Source organism: Solea senegalensis, linkage group LG17 (genome assembly GCF_019176455.1).
Source record: "Solea senegalensis isolate Sse05_10M linkage group LG17, IFAPA_SoseM_1, whole genome shotgun sequence".
Lineage (NCBI taxonomy): Eukaryota > Metazoa > Chordata > Actinopteri > Pleuronectiformes > Soleidae > Solea > Solea senegalensis.
The window spans coordinates 5,322,689-5,341,146 of record NC_058037.1 but is presented as its reverse complement, the minus strand read 5'-3'; the positions used below and the strand labels follow the sequence as shown (position 1 = coordinate 5,341,146).

At 42.3% G+C, this 18,458-nt stretch overlaps 1 protein-coding gene across 12 annotated transcripts in view; it reads left to right on the top strand.

Moving 5' to 3' along the window:
- Positions 1–17,964, top strand: part of LOC122784154 (neurexin-3b) — a 279,349-nt gene extending 261,385 nt beyond the window's left edge. For 9 of the 12 annotated variants that reach the window (XM_044049273.1, XM_044049270.1, XM_044049274.1 and 6 more), the window contains 2 exons: positions 3,626–3,704; positions 15,404–17,964. In XM_044049273.1, the coding sequence (XP_043905208.1) occupies positions 3,626–3,704; positions 15,404–16,389 (1,065 nt within the window). In that variant the 3' untranslated portion in view covers positions 16,390–17,964. Of the gene's footprint in view, positions 1–3,625; positions 3,705–12,436; positions 13,026–15,403 lie in introns of all 12 variants that reach the window. The other 3 variants (XR_006362148.1, XR_006362147.1, XM_044049278.1) reach the window with 2 other exon arrangements.
- Positions 17,965–18,458: the final 494 nt, after the last annotated feature.

Here is an 18,458-nt window from a genome sequence, read left to right as displayed (position 1 = left end):
CTTTGTGCAATAGATTCTAAATCTTCCCCTGAACGTGTGGAAAAGTGTGGTTTTTGTCTCTGAAGCTTCAGGTTTATTGTTAATCAGCGCCTTTGTTCACTCGGAGGTCAGGCCTGGCTGGTGATGTAACATGCTCGCCTTTCACATGCTGAGGTAATGGCAGTTTTGTCTGCTAATTGTCTCTGCATTGCCGCCGGCAGATTCATAGCAGTCAGACCAGAATTACCGATTTAAGCAGCAGAGGAGGTTTGTCGAGGCTGCGGCATCTTCACACCCTCTCCCTTTTGTTTGTGTCAGTGCCGCCAGCTGCGGAAGTGAAAAGTTGTGTATTTTGAGACTCGTCTCCCAAGGAAGCTGTCTATCTTTATTGATTGCCAGTGTGATCCTTTTACTTGATGTGCTGAAGCGGTCAGAGGTAAATGCAGTTTTAATGAAGCCTGGCTATTGATTTGGCCGTGGCGTTAACAGTGTGGAGGTGCGGAGCCTCTGAAGGCAGGGTAATGAGGATAATCAGGCATGATGCGCATAGCCTGCAAGTTTTCATGCGCCGAAATCATTGTGTTCTTCACACACAAAGTGGAAGGCATTTTGCCCACATCTTGGAACTTCAAACGCACACGCACAAACCAGCCTATAAATCCCACCACCCAGACTCACAACAAGTGACGACGAGAATGTTTATTGAGAATAATTACACCAAAAAAGAAATCACTTTGCTGCCAAAATATATCCCACTCTATGCTATGGAGATTTAGACGGAGAATTGGATTTCCCCAGCTGTGAAATCAGTTTTTGTAGTCCCGCTGGCCAACCGCATCATTATGCTATGCCACGCCGCAGGCTCCCATCGCTGCACAAACGCAGCCCATGCCTTTTCCGCTCCATGGGTTCTCTTTGCATTCACGGCATCAAGCCTCACGCCATATGTTATTATCTATGTCTCGGGTTCATGTGCTTGCCCAAATGTGGAAAAATGGCATGTCGTACACCGCTCATGAGACGCACTTCAGTCTAAGGCATCGCGATGGGCAGGGTTGCGATGCATCGTGAGTTTATGAAAAGGAGTCAGGCGCGCGTGGAGTGAATCTACAAACATTACAGTCCAAAAGCCTTTTCGATTTCACTGCGTGGAATCAAAGTTGCTCGGGTGAGAGCTGGGGCCCTCTTATTTACGAGTCTGTAGATGTCTGCCAATGAAACAGAAAGTGAATTCCCTGAAAGGAGCATGTCCTTCTACCACTTAAATGAAACCTCTACAATGTACGAGCGGAGACATTCAGTCCTATCCAGGCTCCGAGATGGGAGTCCTTAATGACTCTCTTGTTGCAAGAGTTCTGGCTTTGTGTGTCAACAAGTCGAGAGAGCAGCGGGGATTACAAACGTTTCTGAAGAGGCTTATCTTGACCTCAAACACATTTTCAGAGAAATCAGTTCTTATACAACTGTTAAATCCCTCATCAGATATGAAGTTCAGAGCAACACTAGAAGGTTTCTTCTGCACGTTATCTCCGGGCACGAACGTTGTCTAATCACTGAGCACATTTGAATTAAAAATACTTATTTTTATGTGGAGAATCAAGGACCAGTGGCTATAATTATTTTAGGCCAATTTATGCAGAAATGGAATTAATTCAATTCTTCTTCCATTGCCTTATGAATGAGCCCTGTGTTTCTACAGTAGTTCACATTTTATTAAAAAACTATAAACTGTAGTTTCAAAAGTAGTTTACAAATGATGAAAAATGGACTATTTGAGCTCTTTTTGGGTCATAAATTGCTTCATTGCTACCGTAAGTGTCTGAAAATGTGTAGGAAAACGAATGGTTTGCTAATTGTTTTGGTCCACAGACCTCATCTAAAGAGTGGACATAGTGACTGATTTGATTTGCGAAAAATCTGCTTTACAACCTAAACATGCCTCGTTACAGCAGCTCATGTTTTATTCATGTGATTTGATTTGATTTTTCCAGGCATGAAAAATGAAAAAAAAAAATGTACAAATTCATTGCGGTGCTCCAAAGATGGTAGAATAAGATGCATTTCAATATCGCTGTCTTCATTCATACTCCATGACATTACTGCATACGCCACTTTTTTACATCCCCTTATGTTCCAGGGGTTAATTCCTTCTTTTTATTAGTGAATATTCATGTATACAAGTCATATATGCACATGTTTATAATTTATATAAGCCTTTTTTTTCTTCTTTATTAAAGAAACAAGGTTACATAAGTAATTGGAGAAAGCACACACACATATACAGTACATTCGTGTGAGGCTGCTGCATCCCAGGCTTTGAAACGACTGGCTTTGTGCTGAGATGAAATCACCGTCATTAGCTGCAGAAAAAACTGCAGCATGAATGGATGAGAGTGAGAGAGAGAGAGAGAGAAAAGGCAGTGTTTTTCACTTGGTCCTTGGTTATGGTGTGACGGAACAGACGCGTGGTTTAAGGTTTTCATCTTCTCTCTCTGTGTCCCTGCCTCCCACATTTTGCCGCTATCATAGTAACAAGCAATAACCAAGACTTTTACGCCCGTAATGTGGCTTCAATAAATAATGTCATTCTTACCGAGGGGCTATATTTTACAGCAATTTAGTTTACAGCCTCCCCTCACACTCTCATTTTTTTTTTTTGCCTCCTCATGCTGGAGTACAGTGTATATCATGTGGTGCATTATGCTTACTAGCTCCAACCGGCATTAAGTCATTTTGAAATGTTCTGGTACAGAGTACAGTACAGCCCATCACGCATAGCCATAGCACAAGTGAGGAATATCATATGCTTAGAAAAAAAAAATATCTACTCTCTCCCTGTGAGGTTAGACATGATTGTGGAACAACAGCAAGCCTGTGTGTGTGTGTGTGCATTGTAGACGTGGACAGCCTTCTCTGGGCCCTGTTGAAAGCAGCAGCACAAGCATGGGGGCGCGTTTCATTAGTCTGTCAAACTCAATGATATTTAGAGCCCTACACCCTCGGCCAGGACTGGAAAACTCAATCAGCACTCTGATTTCATAACCCTGCTTGGTGACAGGGCTTATTTTATCGCCCCGCTGATTTATTCTAATAAACGCCGGCTGCCCAGCGCACCGCCGCTGAAATACAACCTCCCCTCCTCCTCTGTCCTCCTTGAGTGGCCGAAAAAAAGGTGGGATAAATCAGAATTGTGGGAACTGGAGAGTGCAGATAATCCATCGCCGGTCCAGCTGTAGCTAGCAAGTCTGCCCCCCCTCTCTCCCTCTCTCCACACCCTTTAGCACAAATCAGGAGTCGGGACGGTGTTGATCTGTGAGGGCTTGGTGGGGCCATTGATTGTGGACGACAGAGGAGGAGAGGGGCGATAAATAATTGGAGGCAGAGTGCGGAGGGTGAAGGAAAACAATTATCTGCGGAGGTGGAAAGCACATAAAGTGAAGAATGATAAACACTGTGAAATATGATTGACTCCAAGTGATATATGGAAACTGAAGGACAGGCAGAGAGGTCTGTGTGTGCAGAGATATCCTTGGATTGAATGGCTGTGAGCAAGTTGAGGGCTCTCTCTCTCCATGTTGCCCCTGGCCTAACCACATTTATCTGTGTTTGTGTGTGTGTGTGTGTGTGTGTGTGTGTGTCTTCGCAGACGACGGATGACATTGTTTCTTCGGCCGAGTGCTCCAGTGACGACGAGGACCTGGAAGAGTGCGACTCCGGACACGCAGGTGGGATGGGTGTGTTGAGTTGTGCTTGCTCTGAACCTGGTCTATCTCTCCTTATCTTTCTTTGATTTGCTACCGAGGACAGTCTCCTCTTAGCATCACGTCCCATGGGTGCTCCAAGTGTAACTTCAGCAAAAGCCTGCACAGAAGTAGCCACTTTGAGTAATACACACGAGTGCGAAGGGTTCTCACTGCACATGTGAAGCTGAAAGAACTCTTTGGAGATGGATGAAAGCAGTAAGAGTTTCTAGTCCTTTAGCATGCTATCTGTCAGAAGTCGTAAGTTAAAGCGTAAACAAATCCACACACACAGCTGATAGTCACTGCAGTTAAAAGCTCTCACCTTTCATCTGTGAATCAAGTTACACTTAGCTATGGGACCACTGGTTGCAGACATGATGAGGCATTGATACTAATTTTGTTCTCTCAGCATTCGGTCGAGAGCAAAACTTTGGTCAAAGTACGAAATTAGTATCAATCCGCATGTCGCCCGCACTGATGCTTCAAAATGTATCTGTCCTGTACATGGTTGATTTCCTCTTGCTGTGCGTGTCTTTCTTGACAGAGGATACATTTTGAGATTCTTTCGAGAACAAAGATGCTTTCAGCATAGATACTGTGATATGTAGCAGACTAACTGCAACAGAGCCTCCACCTCCCCTCTCTCTCTCTCTTCTTCTTCCTCTTCTTCCTCTTCTTCTTCTTCTTCTTCTCTTGTTTGTACCTCTGTTTCCTTCATCGGAGGCTTGCCTTACCTGAAACATTCTAATAGAGAACAGATATCCTCGAATTTCTGTGCGCATCGTCTCTCTTCCTCCCCCCCCCCTCCCTTTACAGACACACACAAACACTCACACACACAGACACGCTTAGACCAAAGTGATAAGACATTCACTTAGAGGAGTTTTGCCAGAGCTGTAAGTTGAAGTGCAGATTTAAAAGGAGGCTGTTGTGTCGAGGCGACTTGGCTTTGGACGACTTGTGAACAAGCAGCTCTCAATCAAACTTCTGCCCACGAGCAGTTGGCACGTGTCCTAATAGAGTAAACCAGGAGCGTGTGCACTCTGCTGAAACTGGCTCAGTATGTGAAAAGCATTTCCCCTCAGGCACTCTGGAAATCATTAACGGCTCAGGCTATTTGATTGCTTCACTGTCCTTCAAAATGCCATCACAGCAGACTAATTGATGCTGTGCTAATCTGGCTAAGTATGGCTCAGCTCAGCACTGGACCCGGCGAACGTCCACTTTTCAGAGCTAATAAGAAGCCAAAGTTGAAACAATGCCTTGCCCTTTCGCTTTACGCGCGCCCACCGAACATAACAGATAATCGAGCATTTATTTATTCCTCCCGGTGAAGGAGGTCTCTTCCGTGTAATTTAGGGGCTATTCTGTGAGTAATCTCACAATTCTCCACCCCCCCCCCCAATCTGTGAAAGGAAGTCATTTACTCTGAAGTCTTATCACACTGTAATAGCGTTTGTTTCCTACGAAATTATGACCACATTCAGAGCCTCGTGCTTATGGCTTTTTGATGTGGAGAGAAAGCCATTTTCTCTGCGCCTTCATGCAGCATTGGGGTGCTTTATCTATGAGCACGAGTTGCTTTCTTAAGTCAGAGATTATTGAAATTGAAATGGACGAATTTTTCACAGCCCATGTGTTTTTGTCTGACGTGTCCCGACTATTAAAACTTCAAACCCAAGGGTTCTCAAAAGTGGAAGTAGACGTTTAGATTTACTGAGAGAACATGGTACCCTCCCCTCATATAGTGGCAACATATGTAGTCATACACACTCATACATACTGTACATTTCACCATGTTGACACAGAAATTCATATCCTCATTCCTTGTCCCGCCTCCAGTTGTTTGAACCGTTGCATGACATGACGTTGATTTCTTTTCTTTTGCATTTTGTTTCTCCTGTGATGCACATATGAACATCTCTCCTCTGTATCGAATATTTGTGCCCATCTGCTGGGTTTGCTTACGATTTGAGCTTTTTGTTTGTTGCTTTATTTTGGGGCCTTGGGCAGGTTTGAGTGGCTCGGTTTTTGTTCTCTTGTTTTTGTGTGCTTGTTTTTACTTTTCATTTTCCTTTGGTACCCTCCTCATCATCCGTCGTCCATCCTCCAAGCAAGGATAGAACCGCTCCTCCCGTTTTTTGCCTCATCTTGTGCCGCATGAACTTTTGGTGGTTGGAAAATTCAAAGTTCTCCTCCTCATCATCAAGTTTGTGTTGAGTTGTTTTTTTTTTTTTGGTTTTGTTTTTGGTGCCATATGGCTTCTAAAGAAACATCCCCTCCCCGCCATCTCTCGATACAACATTGGGAAATGAACGGCAACAAAATCTTTTCTTGCCATCATCCTTTTTTTGGGCCTTGTGCAGGCAACCCCATTCTGTCTCAAGAAAGTTGTGTGTGAAAGAATACCTCCCCGTCTCCCCTCCTGGGCGTTAACCCCCCCACCCCTCCTCCCTCCATCCCCACTCACCCACCTTCTTTCTTTTAGCCTTTCTGCATATACATGTCTGTTTGAATGCAGATGGCATAAAAAGACTTTTATTGCCACAAAGTATATCTGTTTTTCTATTCTATCTGTTGCTCCAAGTAGAAGGCATTTGTGGCATGCACACTGTACTGGACTGTAGACGAAATAATAATCCTCCTCCCTCACTCCCCTGCTTCTGCATGAATATGATTGGCATCCATTGTGTCGTGTTGCTGCTTCTTCTTCCACCCATAAGTCTCAGACTAACCCCCGTGCTGGCTTCTACTACATGTCGGTGTATGTTGGGGAGTACAGCGGCAGGTCTGCACTGCTCCTGTGTTCCTGCAGCAGTTCCTCCCTCTGAGGCGTCTCGTGTTTGCACTTGTGCCTGCTGTCTCTGTCTGTGCTCCGTCTGTGTCTGCCAAACGGCCTGTCTTGTCTGCTGTCTCGTGGTTGTGTCGTCCGTGTGTTTAATAAAACTGTAATCCCACCACCTTTTTCCCCTTTATCCCAATGCGAGTTCCACAAGAGAGCACATAAAGAGTGTGCGGCGATCATCTGACTCTCCTCTAAATAAGAAGAAAACACGTGTAGAAATGCACCAGCTGGTAAAAATAAAAAAATTATTACCTGAAACTGACTGACAAAACACAAAAGATGCTCAGAGTAGAGAAGGGTAAACAAGTCGATTTCTGATTTAATTTCACAGTGATTAACAGTGTTGCAGCTTGTCATTACCATATAATCAGAGCAATTTAGTGATTGATATGTAATTATATTCCCGTAATTGATGCAAACAATTTTCCCAAAACCCACAAGCCCAAATGAGAACGTTTGATTTGTGCGTGACCTTAGCTCAAGCATGTATGAACAATTTTACCAAGAATAACCAATGCTAAAACTGCGCAGAAGGATTTTTGAGCTATTGTAACAAATGAAGCACGTAACATTATAGATGGCTTTGTTCTATTTACTCTTATCGCGCCAGTAAACTGTGTCAGGGAGACACAATCCCTATAGGACCCGAAAAACACAGAAATGGAATGGAGTCATCATTCTTGTTAGTACTTGAACTTAAATCTGCCACGACAAAGGTGGATACAGTGGTTCCATCTCTCTCTTGGCTTACAACATAACTTTTAAGAACTTTTCTAACCTGCATCCTCCAAGTGAAAGGTTTGGTCAAGTTAAGTCTCCGTGTTAAAAACTCTCTCCCTCATCAGGGAGTCAAAAAGGCATTTTAATAGTTTTAAAGAGAGTGCCTCGGAGTGTTTGCTGACTTTGGTTCAGCTGTACCTGATCATTTTATATGAATAATAAATCAAGTGAGAATGTTAATATAATGGGAGTTGCTCATGGTGACAAGCTTGAAGAGAATTGTTATCCTATTCTGCAGTTCACCTCAGCTGTGTGGAGCATATTCTCATCCCTCCAGCCTCAAATTACAAACATTAGGTCGGAAAAAAAAGAAAAGTTAAAGTTGTGCAGAACTAAGTAATAAAATAAGGATCTGTTTTATTTATGTGGAGGAGCACAAAGCAACTAAAGACAATTATTTTTCTCAAGGTGGAGACCAAAACTGAATTAAATAAACTAATATTTGAATTAATTGGTCTCTGCTGAATTTTTAAATAGCATAAAAATAAAAAATGTTGTCCACACTGGCTTTTTTAAAATGATAATATGAGATAAGATAAACTTTCTTTGTCCCTCATCGGGGAAATTCACTCATTACAGCAGCGAAAACAAGACCGACAGCAAAAAACAAGCAAGCAAGGGTTAAAGAAAGGTAAAACAGAAAAATGACAATAGGCTATTCTGTCAAAGTTGGGTTTTAGATTTTAATGAAATAAAATCAGGTCAGGATACATTTCGCTATCCTGACCTTTTTTCTGGAAAAAAACAACCCTCCTACGATTCTCTGCAAATGGGGTAAATGTTACGCTGTCCATGCCACTCATAGATTATAAAATGTGGAACATATTTTCAATATAATGTGTAGGTGGCCTTAGACTCAGGCTTAAAACTGTAATGCATAACTTCTAAATACAAACAGATGTCGGTTACATTCAAACCATTGTCAAACAAGATGATTCAGAGAGTGCAGAGTGACATTCGCCAAGGCTTAAACACTTTGTAACCTGTGTTTTACATACCAGCACCTGCAATGTTGATCCACTGAATCCAGAAGACCGCTTTAGCTGCTCTTAGCCATTAACATCTTACATAAGCATGACACAGTTCATCCTGATCTGTGAAGACATCACTGACATATACACATCTGAACTTAATCTGAATTTAAATTGCCACCAAATCCATAATCTGGATCAGATTCGGATGAAATTTAGCCTGATGGTGGAGTGTCTACCAAAATAAATATACCAAGTCCGATGGGTTTTTAAAGAGATATCATTTTTTTACAGTTTTTCTTATTATAAGAGATACAAAGAGTCTGTTTTGATGTCATCAGATTCTTGCCGAATTTAAATGGGGCACATATTTAGTTGGTCAGCTAACCATCACTTACAATTCTGATTGATCTGTCAAACTGTAGACAGGAAGTTGCTAACAGAAGGACATACTTACAGATACATCCACACCAATGAATACATAATAATAATGTCACACAATGCTAATTAAGCCAGTCAGTTACACAACTCTCAGAATAACAACTTGCGATGCCCGGCAACATCCCAGCGCTGTACAGGAAGCGATTTGTTTTATGTTAAGTCAGGCGGAGGCAACAGCAACAGTGCGTGAGTAAAGCAACACGGCTGCAAACAGGTTTGAATATAACTGCAAACATCATGATGGGACAGATGGTCTTTGCCCTGGTCCTGCTCTGCTGCTGTATACACACAAACACTCCCTGAGTCAGCTCTGATAGTATTGCTTAACCTTGCATTGTTAATGTTTCTGAAGATCAAACTGGCAGAATAATAACAACGACAACAAAAATCCCCACTGCAGCTTGAAATAATGTTGGACTGCATGGATGCAATATTCTGGGGTTTCCTCATTGCCTTTCATGCGCTCACGTGCAGGGTAGAGAATGAAGTATAGGAACGGATCAGTGAGTTTCCTTGAGGCATCAGCTTTGGCTTCCGTCAAGCCCCATCGGACCAGCTGTCACTTCAGCACAGGTCTCAGATCAGTTTAAAGGTTATTCAGCTGACACATGTCCACCGAGTGCAAGGGTGCAGCCTAATGGCTGTACAGCAAATCGACCAGCTGACAGGGGCAAGTCGCCATTGCCTGCCGGAGATGCCAATTTTATACGCCAGGCTGCCCGCGGCCGCATGATGATGGATTAAGAGCTATCTGCCATGCGCCATGGTTTCGGGACATCCCGGAAGAGAGCTCTTCCTCCAGCCAGATCTGGTTTGTGCGTCCTTACGAGATAGACCTCTATGCTCCGTGGCATTGCGAGTGGGATACAGCATTCAAATTTAAGCATGGAAATTACTGTCCATCAATGATAAGTGAGGCTTTTCTCGGCAGTTGTGTGCACAGGCAAGATAAGATAATTTACTGGAAGGGTAAAAAGCTCAGTTTCTTAAGGCGCGATGTTTCTAGAATACTCTGGCACCAATATAATTCCTGGTATGCCCTTTTATCTGTGTCCACACTGAGAATCAGTGTGTTGCTATAGCTCACTAGTAATCACCCCCATACCTGTGGTGGGTAGAGATGAATGAATTTGCTACAGCAGGTCTCTGGGTACAATACAAGTAGCTACAATGGGATTTCAGGGCCTCAAACCACTGACTCACTCACAATTTGCAGCGTTGAAATTCCTTTCACTCGGTTCATCCATGGTTGGTGCTGGTGCACAGGCTTTCCGCTTTTGTGGCGTAGCACCATCAAATCCTTGACACACCGTCGGGATTCGGAAGCCTCAGCAAACGCTGGATGGACACGGGGATCAGGCCAGAGGAGTGAAAGTGGAAAAAGAAGAGAAAGTGCTGCTCTGAGTTTTCTGCATCTGTAGCTTCCAAGCTGCTGAGGTAGTCAATCAGCCATTTTGTAGTAACTATATTGACTTTAATTCCTCCTCAAAAGCCAACGCGGGCATGCAGCAGATAGTGACTTTCTTGGATGAACGGGGGAAATGGCTTTTAAATGTGGTTTTATTTCATTTTGTCATTTTGTAGTTCGTTTTTTCTAATTAAAGCAAAGACTATTCAGCAGGCACAAAGCGACTCACTTTCTCTAACAAATAAAGAAAACAGTGTAACTGGCTGTAGGTTTAGGGAAGCAGAAAATGATTTGCCAGGCAGGCAGAGGCTTAGAATAAAGTCCCCATGCATCTTGACATTGGTGAAAAACAAATGCAATTTGGTTAAGCAAACCCATTAGAAACTGCCGTGTTTGTCTGCTTTCGAAATGCAGCAAAATGTCCGATGCTTGTGCAGGAGATTACACGGGATTAAAGTGTTTACCAAAACATCAAGGTTCTCTGCGCTGACTTTACTGGAGACCTTTAGCAGCAGAGGTTCCCCATTTGTTGACATAGCGCAGAGCTAACAGGGAATGGAGTGAAAGCATGCAAACAAGGCCAAGACAACAAGGGCAGGGTCGGTAAATAAAGCCTCGGTGAAATCACTTATGCTGGTGTTGTGTACTTAACAAGGCGCAGAGTTGTGTTACTGGATTATTATCATAGCCGTCCAACGAGCACATTTGCGCTTAGTCATAGAGAAGATTATTCATGGCATTCATACAGTAAAAAGCCACTCTGCACGCTCAGTCATTACAACGCTCTCTGGAGCATGATGGGACGCTCGCATTTAAACCGTCGGCGTTGATAAGATATAAACAGAGCAGCGTGCCATATTTCCTCAACAGTGTGTGACTTATGGAGCCTGGTTTTATTTATTTTTTTCACTAAATGAACGAGGTATTCCTGTATCAGCCGGCAGAAGAGGAACCAAAACCTGACACGTGAAGACAAATGTGCTTCTCACATCTCCTTAAAGTCACCAGAGGCGCAGATAAACCTGGTGCGCCCCCCGTGCCCTCTTGTGGAACTCCTCCCCCAGCTCAGTGCTTATCTGTCAAACGAAGGCTGTTGGTTATGCATAGAACACAACAAACATCCCATTAAAAGTGGCTCATTAATTATCACGTTACTCACCCTCTTGATTAATTAGCAAATGCAGTGGGGCTAAATACCTCTTAATATTGGTTATATATCACCTATGGCACACCTTCTCCCCCTGTTAACTGCTGATGAATGGTTCCTTTGCCTGAGATAATATCCCACAGCCCTTCAATGGCAGTTGCCTTTTACTGACCTTTATGCCCTTCTGAAGCCCCTCCCCCCCACCTGACCCCGGCTTGCTGTATTGTTACCGTATATTACTCTCCCTAAATGCAACTTACTGAAGCATGCATTAACCCGACTTCTTATAGCCAAACTAAAATCCAAAACGAAATCCATGTCTGATTTACCTCTCTTTCTCTGACGCACATCCAGACTGCACGCCCTGTCCCGTGTTTTAAAAAAATACTAACAAGAGAAATGTACTGAAGCAACTAATAATAAAGACTTTATTATTAGTTAAGTGAAGGCGGTGACACTTTGCCTATGAACTGTCCCCCTCTCTTTGTCTGCCTCAGTGTGTGCTTTCTGGTTGTTCATCTTTGATAGTGTGAGAAATTTGATGCCTTTCTTTTTCTTGCTTGCTAATCTGTTTTATTTATTTCTATTATTTATTTGTTGTACATATATGCTAATACACATATATGTGTAACTGTTTCTTTTCTGGAAATGTTCAAATTTCATTATCTTGTTAATTTGCTAAGAACAGCTATTGTTAATGTTTTGATGATTTCCCCCCCTCCCCCCCTCCTCTAATTAGAGCAAAGCTTCCTCTTTTCTCTATGGTTTAATTGGTGTTAAACAAACAACAGAAGGTTTTCAAGATTGGGCGTCAAAACACTGCCGCGCTTATGGAAATTCAAATTAATTTCCTCATAGAGAAAAAAAGCGAAGTGATCTTCAAAGTGGACCAAAAAAAAAAAATGTTCCAAACTGTTTCAATGCTGATTTTCTTCCTTGTTATTTATTTGCTATCTCTGATTGAATTTGGATTTGACCAACGAATGAGTCGATTCTTTTTGTGCATGGCAAAGAAGTTGCAGCTTAGGGTCTGTAAAACTGTCAGTGTTGAGAGTGCTGTTCTCTTTTGTAGATGGGCATGTATATGCTCATTGTTTGTATATCCCCATCCCTTCCTTACAGCCAAAAGCTCTAATGCCGCCCGACCGCTTCGTGCCGCCTTTACATGGACATGGCAACTGATGTACACGTTCACCCCCATCTATGTCATTTCCTTCCTAGTATGTTCATAGGTCCCACCCCGTCTCACACTCCCTGCTCCCAAACCCTTTTACGTAGAGATTCTAAGAAATGTACAGTCATCCATTTGTTCATTACTGATGAACACGTTAATGTCGAGCGAGGAAAGAACAAAAAAAAGAAAAGAAAAAAGTCTTCTGATCAGGCTGTAGATATTTATGGAGAGAATTATCTATCAAGACGTCTAGATATACAGTTTCCCTTTTTTATACAAAAGTAAGTGATTATCAAGAAAAGAAGAAAAAGAGAAATCCTGAACAGAATGGTGAAGATTATTTTTCATGTCATGATGTGTGGATGTATGTGTTGTTGCCTCCCTGTGCCATCCTGTCTCAAAAGAGAAATATATACTAATTAATCAGAAAGTGTTAAAACAGAACTAACCTAACTTGTCCAAAGGCATTCTTACACAACTTTCTTTTGTAAATTTTTTTTTTTCTTCCTGCCAAAATCATGCGGGCAATTTGTTGATGTAAGTTGACAAAACTGATTGTATGCTTCCTTCCTTTGAAAACTGTTTTCTTTTTCTTCCTTTCGTAGACTTTTATGATTTTTTCCGAGCTATACTTGTTTTTACTTCTTACTTCTTACTAATCCCTTTCTGGATAGCTCTATCTGTGGCTTTACTTTGTGAATGTTTTTACGATGTTTGCTCTAACTCTGGACTCTTTTTTGCAATGCCTTAATTATGATTTATTTTTCCTTTCTCTTTGGTTCCCTTCATTTCTGTTGTGTTCTTTTGTTTTCTTTTAATGTTCCAAAAGGTTTGCATCTCTTTATAGTGCCCTGTCTGTGAGCCTTTGCAATGTTCCAAACAAGCCGCTTTGGCAAGAGGAAAAGCAGTTCCAGTCGACATCTGAGTGTTTCAAACTCTTTCAATAAATGGTGCGGTATCAAGTGCTCTGACATGGATTAATTATCAATGGTTGGATGTAGAAACGCCTGGTCTGGCACTCTGATGATTAATATTGTAATATCACACCAAATATTAAGGATGTCCCGATAGCAATCTCAAGTATTGGCTCACAGCTGATCACCCCTATCACCTCACCTCAATCATTAACTGCAGCCGCAGAGCTTTCCACGTGAAATTGGCCGCCAGCGACTTTATTAATAGTGACCAGGTCCGTCCTGTCACTCAGCTCGAGAGTGTAGCAGGGCTTTATTTGGGGCAGAGTGGAAGTGACATTTATTTCTTGTTACCTGTGATTGATATAATCGGTTATATTTTAATATGAAGCCATGTTTTGATCTGCGCCGATTCTCTCTAACCTTGAGCTCTGCTATTCATGCACTTCAGGAATACACTCATAGACATAAGGTTTCCCCTAGGCCCTTACCCTAACCATCACAAATGAATGCCTAATGGTAACCTTTACCCTTATCTTAACGATGTTTTAACCAGCCGAAATGTTCTCATTTTTTACAAAATATCTCCACCTCTAGTGGTCTATATGCTTTCTGGTCCTCACAAAGATATATATAATATACATAAATAAACACGGTTACTTGACAACAGCGACACTCATCAGTGTTTGCATAGAATATAACACTCTGGTATCAAATATGTAGAGATATTTTCATTATTTTGTTTCACAGTTTTTCACAGACGACATGCTGTACACAAACACAAACGCACACATTTTTACAAAATGGTGTACTGCTCTGCTTTGTTTATCTATATTATCTGGATTGTAGGCCAAAAAGCCTGATCGGGACATCCCTACCTTACATAATATAGTTTCATAAACCGGATTCTCACAGCAAACAATCTAAATTAAAAGCAAACATTCAGGTGTCACTGAACTGCCCGGTGACTTTGTGCCATTGTGGTAACTGTAGGAGTCAAAAGGCAAGAGGCTAGGGCAAATAGGGGAGCCCACTAATGTTGAGTAAGTAGTTCCCTTAATTTGTCAGAAAGAAACCGTTTGTGGAGATTATTTTTACTGGTATCATTTCTTCTTCTTCTTCTTTTTTTTTTTTTTTTTTAGATCAGATTGACCCCTCTGTAGACTTTAAGTACCAGTCTGGTTTTTAAGAGGCTCAAAGTAATGTTTCTGGACTTTGGAGCGCCTCCAAGACAGTCACATTTCCAGCTTTAGGATATAGTTAGTGTTGCAGGTTCAGCAGGGTTAAAAAGCAGGCGCTCCGTATGAAACACCTTACAAACACTTTCTCATTTCAGACTTAGTTAACTTCCTTTCAGGCCCCGCTGGCTTGGACTTGAATTGCAAACAAAAGCTAATACCCTCTGCGTCTGTTTATCCACAGAGCGTATCGTTTGGTGTTCAAATGGGCTAAAAAGGGATTTACACTCGAAGATACATGAAACAAGCCTCTTAAAAGCCTTTGAAAGTTTATATGGAGAGAAATGCAGCATTATTAGGTAGAAATAACTTCAGGGACAAAACTGTGCATATACACATCAATAATTCACTCTCTATCAACTCCGAAAATACATGGAGCACAAAACCATGTCATAATAGTTTATAGTGTAGTATAAACGTAGCGTCTGAGATCATTTAGGAAACATCTAAGTAGTCCGTTTACTGTGGCTCACCCTTGTGCATCCCTCAAAGCCTTTTGATGCAATGTATTCTTTATTTATGGCTGTTGTTTTCTTTTGGTTTGGGTCTTGTTTGGTTCTGCGTTTGATTGTTTTTTGCACTGGTAGACTCTCTTTTGTTCTTTCCTTTCGTTGTTTATCTTCAGTTCATCTTCTCCCTACGTTGAGCTTTGCTTTTTTACGTTCTTTGGTTAGCAGTTTCTTTTGGTGTTGGCTTCTTGCTCTGACCGACCACTAGCCCGCTGCTGGCTAACTGGTGTTTGTTTCTCTCTTTGGCTTTCCAGGAGGGGAACTAGTCATCCCCGTGCTAGTCGAGGACCCCATAGACATCCCTTCTGTATCCACCCGTTCTCCTTTCATCCCCCTCCCCCCAACCCTTCGCCCTGTCCTCACCATTATTGAGACCACCAAAGAATCCTTGGCCATGGCCACTGAGGCGGGGGTACCTTGCTTGTCGGACCGAGGCAGCGATGATTGTGATGATGGTGATGGTGGTGATGATGGTGATGATGATGATGATGATGGAATGGTGATTTCGGGGTTTGGCTCTGGCGAAGCTTTCGACTCTAGCCTGCCCCCGACTGACGATGAAGATTTTTACACCACCTTCTCCCTGGTAACAGATAAGATCTTGACCACATCGAGCTACGAAGGTGGCTACAAAGCCATCGCACCCAAGTGGGAGGCCAAGGACTTGAGGCCTAGCAAAGCCTCTGAGGCAGGTAGGACTACATCCACCTCGCCTCTACCCGACCTCCAGGGCACACCACCAGCGGCGGTCCCCTCGGACACACCACCCAAACTGCCGGCTGGGAAAATGAACAACCGCGAGGTAAAACCCCTGCAGCCGGACATAGTCCTGCTGCCCCTGCCAACATCCTTCGATGGGGACGGCACCAAACCACGGGGCCCCTTCATCACCTCGCCCATGCTGCGCACAGTGCCTGCAGCGTTGCCCACAGTGCCCGGCGTGGTGCGGCGGGTGCCCCCGGGGGCCTCAGAGGTGATCCGAGAATCCAGCAGTACCACAGGTATGGTGGTGGGCATCGTCTCAGCCGCTGCTCTCTGCATCCTCATCCTCCTCTACGCCATGTACAAGTACAGGAACAGGGACGAGGGTTCCTACCAGGTGGACGAGACTCGCAACTACATCAGCAACTCGGCGCAAACGAATGGCGCTGTGGTGAAGGATAAAACACCCAGCGGCAGCGGCAAAGGCAGCGCCAGTAGCAAGAGACCGAAAGACAAGGACAAGGAATATTACGTATAGAAATCCAGTCATTTCCCAACACATAAAAAAATGAACTCTTTGGAACAAAATTATGAACATTTTGACAGTACCATATTGGCAACTGTGATTAAAAAAGGATAACAATCTCCTGAGAACTCAATACTTGCTGAGAAACACTTAGAAAAATACTTTGGCTTATAGAAGCACACTTACTATTGTAAGCGCTATGGAAAGACAATGCAGTACAACTTCACCTGGGATTCAACATGGACCTTTTCAAGGAGTCCCTGCTGGAGACGGTTGGCAGTGTGAATATTATCACTCTCAACGTCCACACGACGCCCAAGTGACTGTCGAGAGGTGTGTGTGTGTGTGATCCTTGGAGTTCTAACAACCTTGTCCATTGTAACCCTGTAAAATACGATCACTGTCATTTTCAGCCATTCTGAGCATGCATGTGAGGTGTATGTGACGTGGTGCTGGCATCTGTGTAAGTGAGGGACCTCGAGAAGCGATGATTGTCGGGAAAGTTGGAAGTCAAAAACGGGATTTCACGTTGCGGTTTCATTCAATGTAGCTGTCGCGGATGAGGTATGAGGTAAAGTATGTGTACTCAAAGCTGTTTTTTTTTTATTTATTTTCTTATTTATTAAGTAATTTATTTAGTTATTTAATTCAGTTTTGTTTGTTTTTTTGGAGGATGATGTCCAGCCTTGGTTGAGTGGGCAGTGCTCAGTGTCCGCTGAGCCGGATGTGATACAGTAATGTATCTCAATATTTTTCCCTCCCCCCCTAATGTCTCAGCTAAGTATTGGACTGCTATGCATGGCATCCAAATTCTAGATGGTGTTCAAGCGTGCAAAAGTGGAACCACCAGGGAAATTGCACAACACATTGGTACTTTTCTGAATTTCAAATCTCTGATAGCATTTTTCCTTTCCTTTCATTTCCTTTACATGCACAAAATGCATTAACATAAATTGTCTGGCAGAGATTTAATTACTCACAGTCTTGCAGAAGAAAAAAAAAAACACCCAGGCTAAAGACTCACTCCAACGTGAACAAGTGTGATTCTATCTGTTGTCACAGACGACTGTGTCAAAAACAGCAAATGTGTTTACATATTTTTGTTACATCATAGCCGTTGTGCTTTTGCTGGTCAATATTGTACAGGAAATTCAAGATTCTGTTTTTCTGTTGTTTTGTTTTTAACTCTTTTACTTGTACAGACAGACCACTGGATCAGATCTTTCCTGCTGTAGCAACAAGACAAAAAAAAAATCATTATTCTTTTGCCAGCGACACCCGGAGATTTAAAAAAAGAAGAAGAAAAAACTATGACGTGCACACTGGAACATTTGTTTAGGCAGGAGCAAATGTTGGTAGATTAGAAGTCTAGTCTCTCTGGATGGTGTATCTCTTCAGTCGCATGAATATTTGACCATCGGAAGCTGTCAAGTCAAATAGAAAACACCTCCCTCAGATATTGTACTAGGGACTCCTCCTTATTCTGAAATTACTTTCATCATGTTGTTTATTTTTTTATTGGAAATTTAAAAAAAAAAAAATCTGAACAAGAAAATAAAGACAGATTATGTTGGATTTGGAGATCTATTGCTAGCACCTTACTGACTCAACAGGTGTTTTATGTTTGTTTGTTTGTTTGTATTCTTCCTTTTCAGAACTGTGTCAATGTTACTGTCTGCTCAACTTGTCTTTTTGATTTTTTTTTTTCTTTCTCTGTTATCATGTAGCTTAATTTTACATCAGGCAATTTGTGGTTGTTGTTTTAGTTTTTTTTTTTATTTCATTATTTATTGCTGAAGTTATTTGTTTTCATTCATCATGCAAAATCAGTCAGTGTTCATTTTGATTTTTTTTTTTTGTGTTGGTACTTGGATTTTTCAACCAGTTAATTATTATTGTCTTCTGCTCCTTTGGCTCCAAACAATTCCTCGAAATAAAAAAAATGTTGTTCCCAACCTTTTTGGATGTTAAACTGCGGATGGCTGTCACTCACTCACTCACTCACTCATCTATTGTTGTGGTGTGAAAGCAGGAGAGGCATCTGCAAGGAGATGGAGATAGATAGCAACCACACAGAGGAC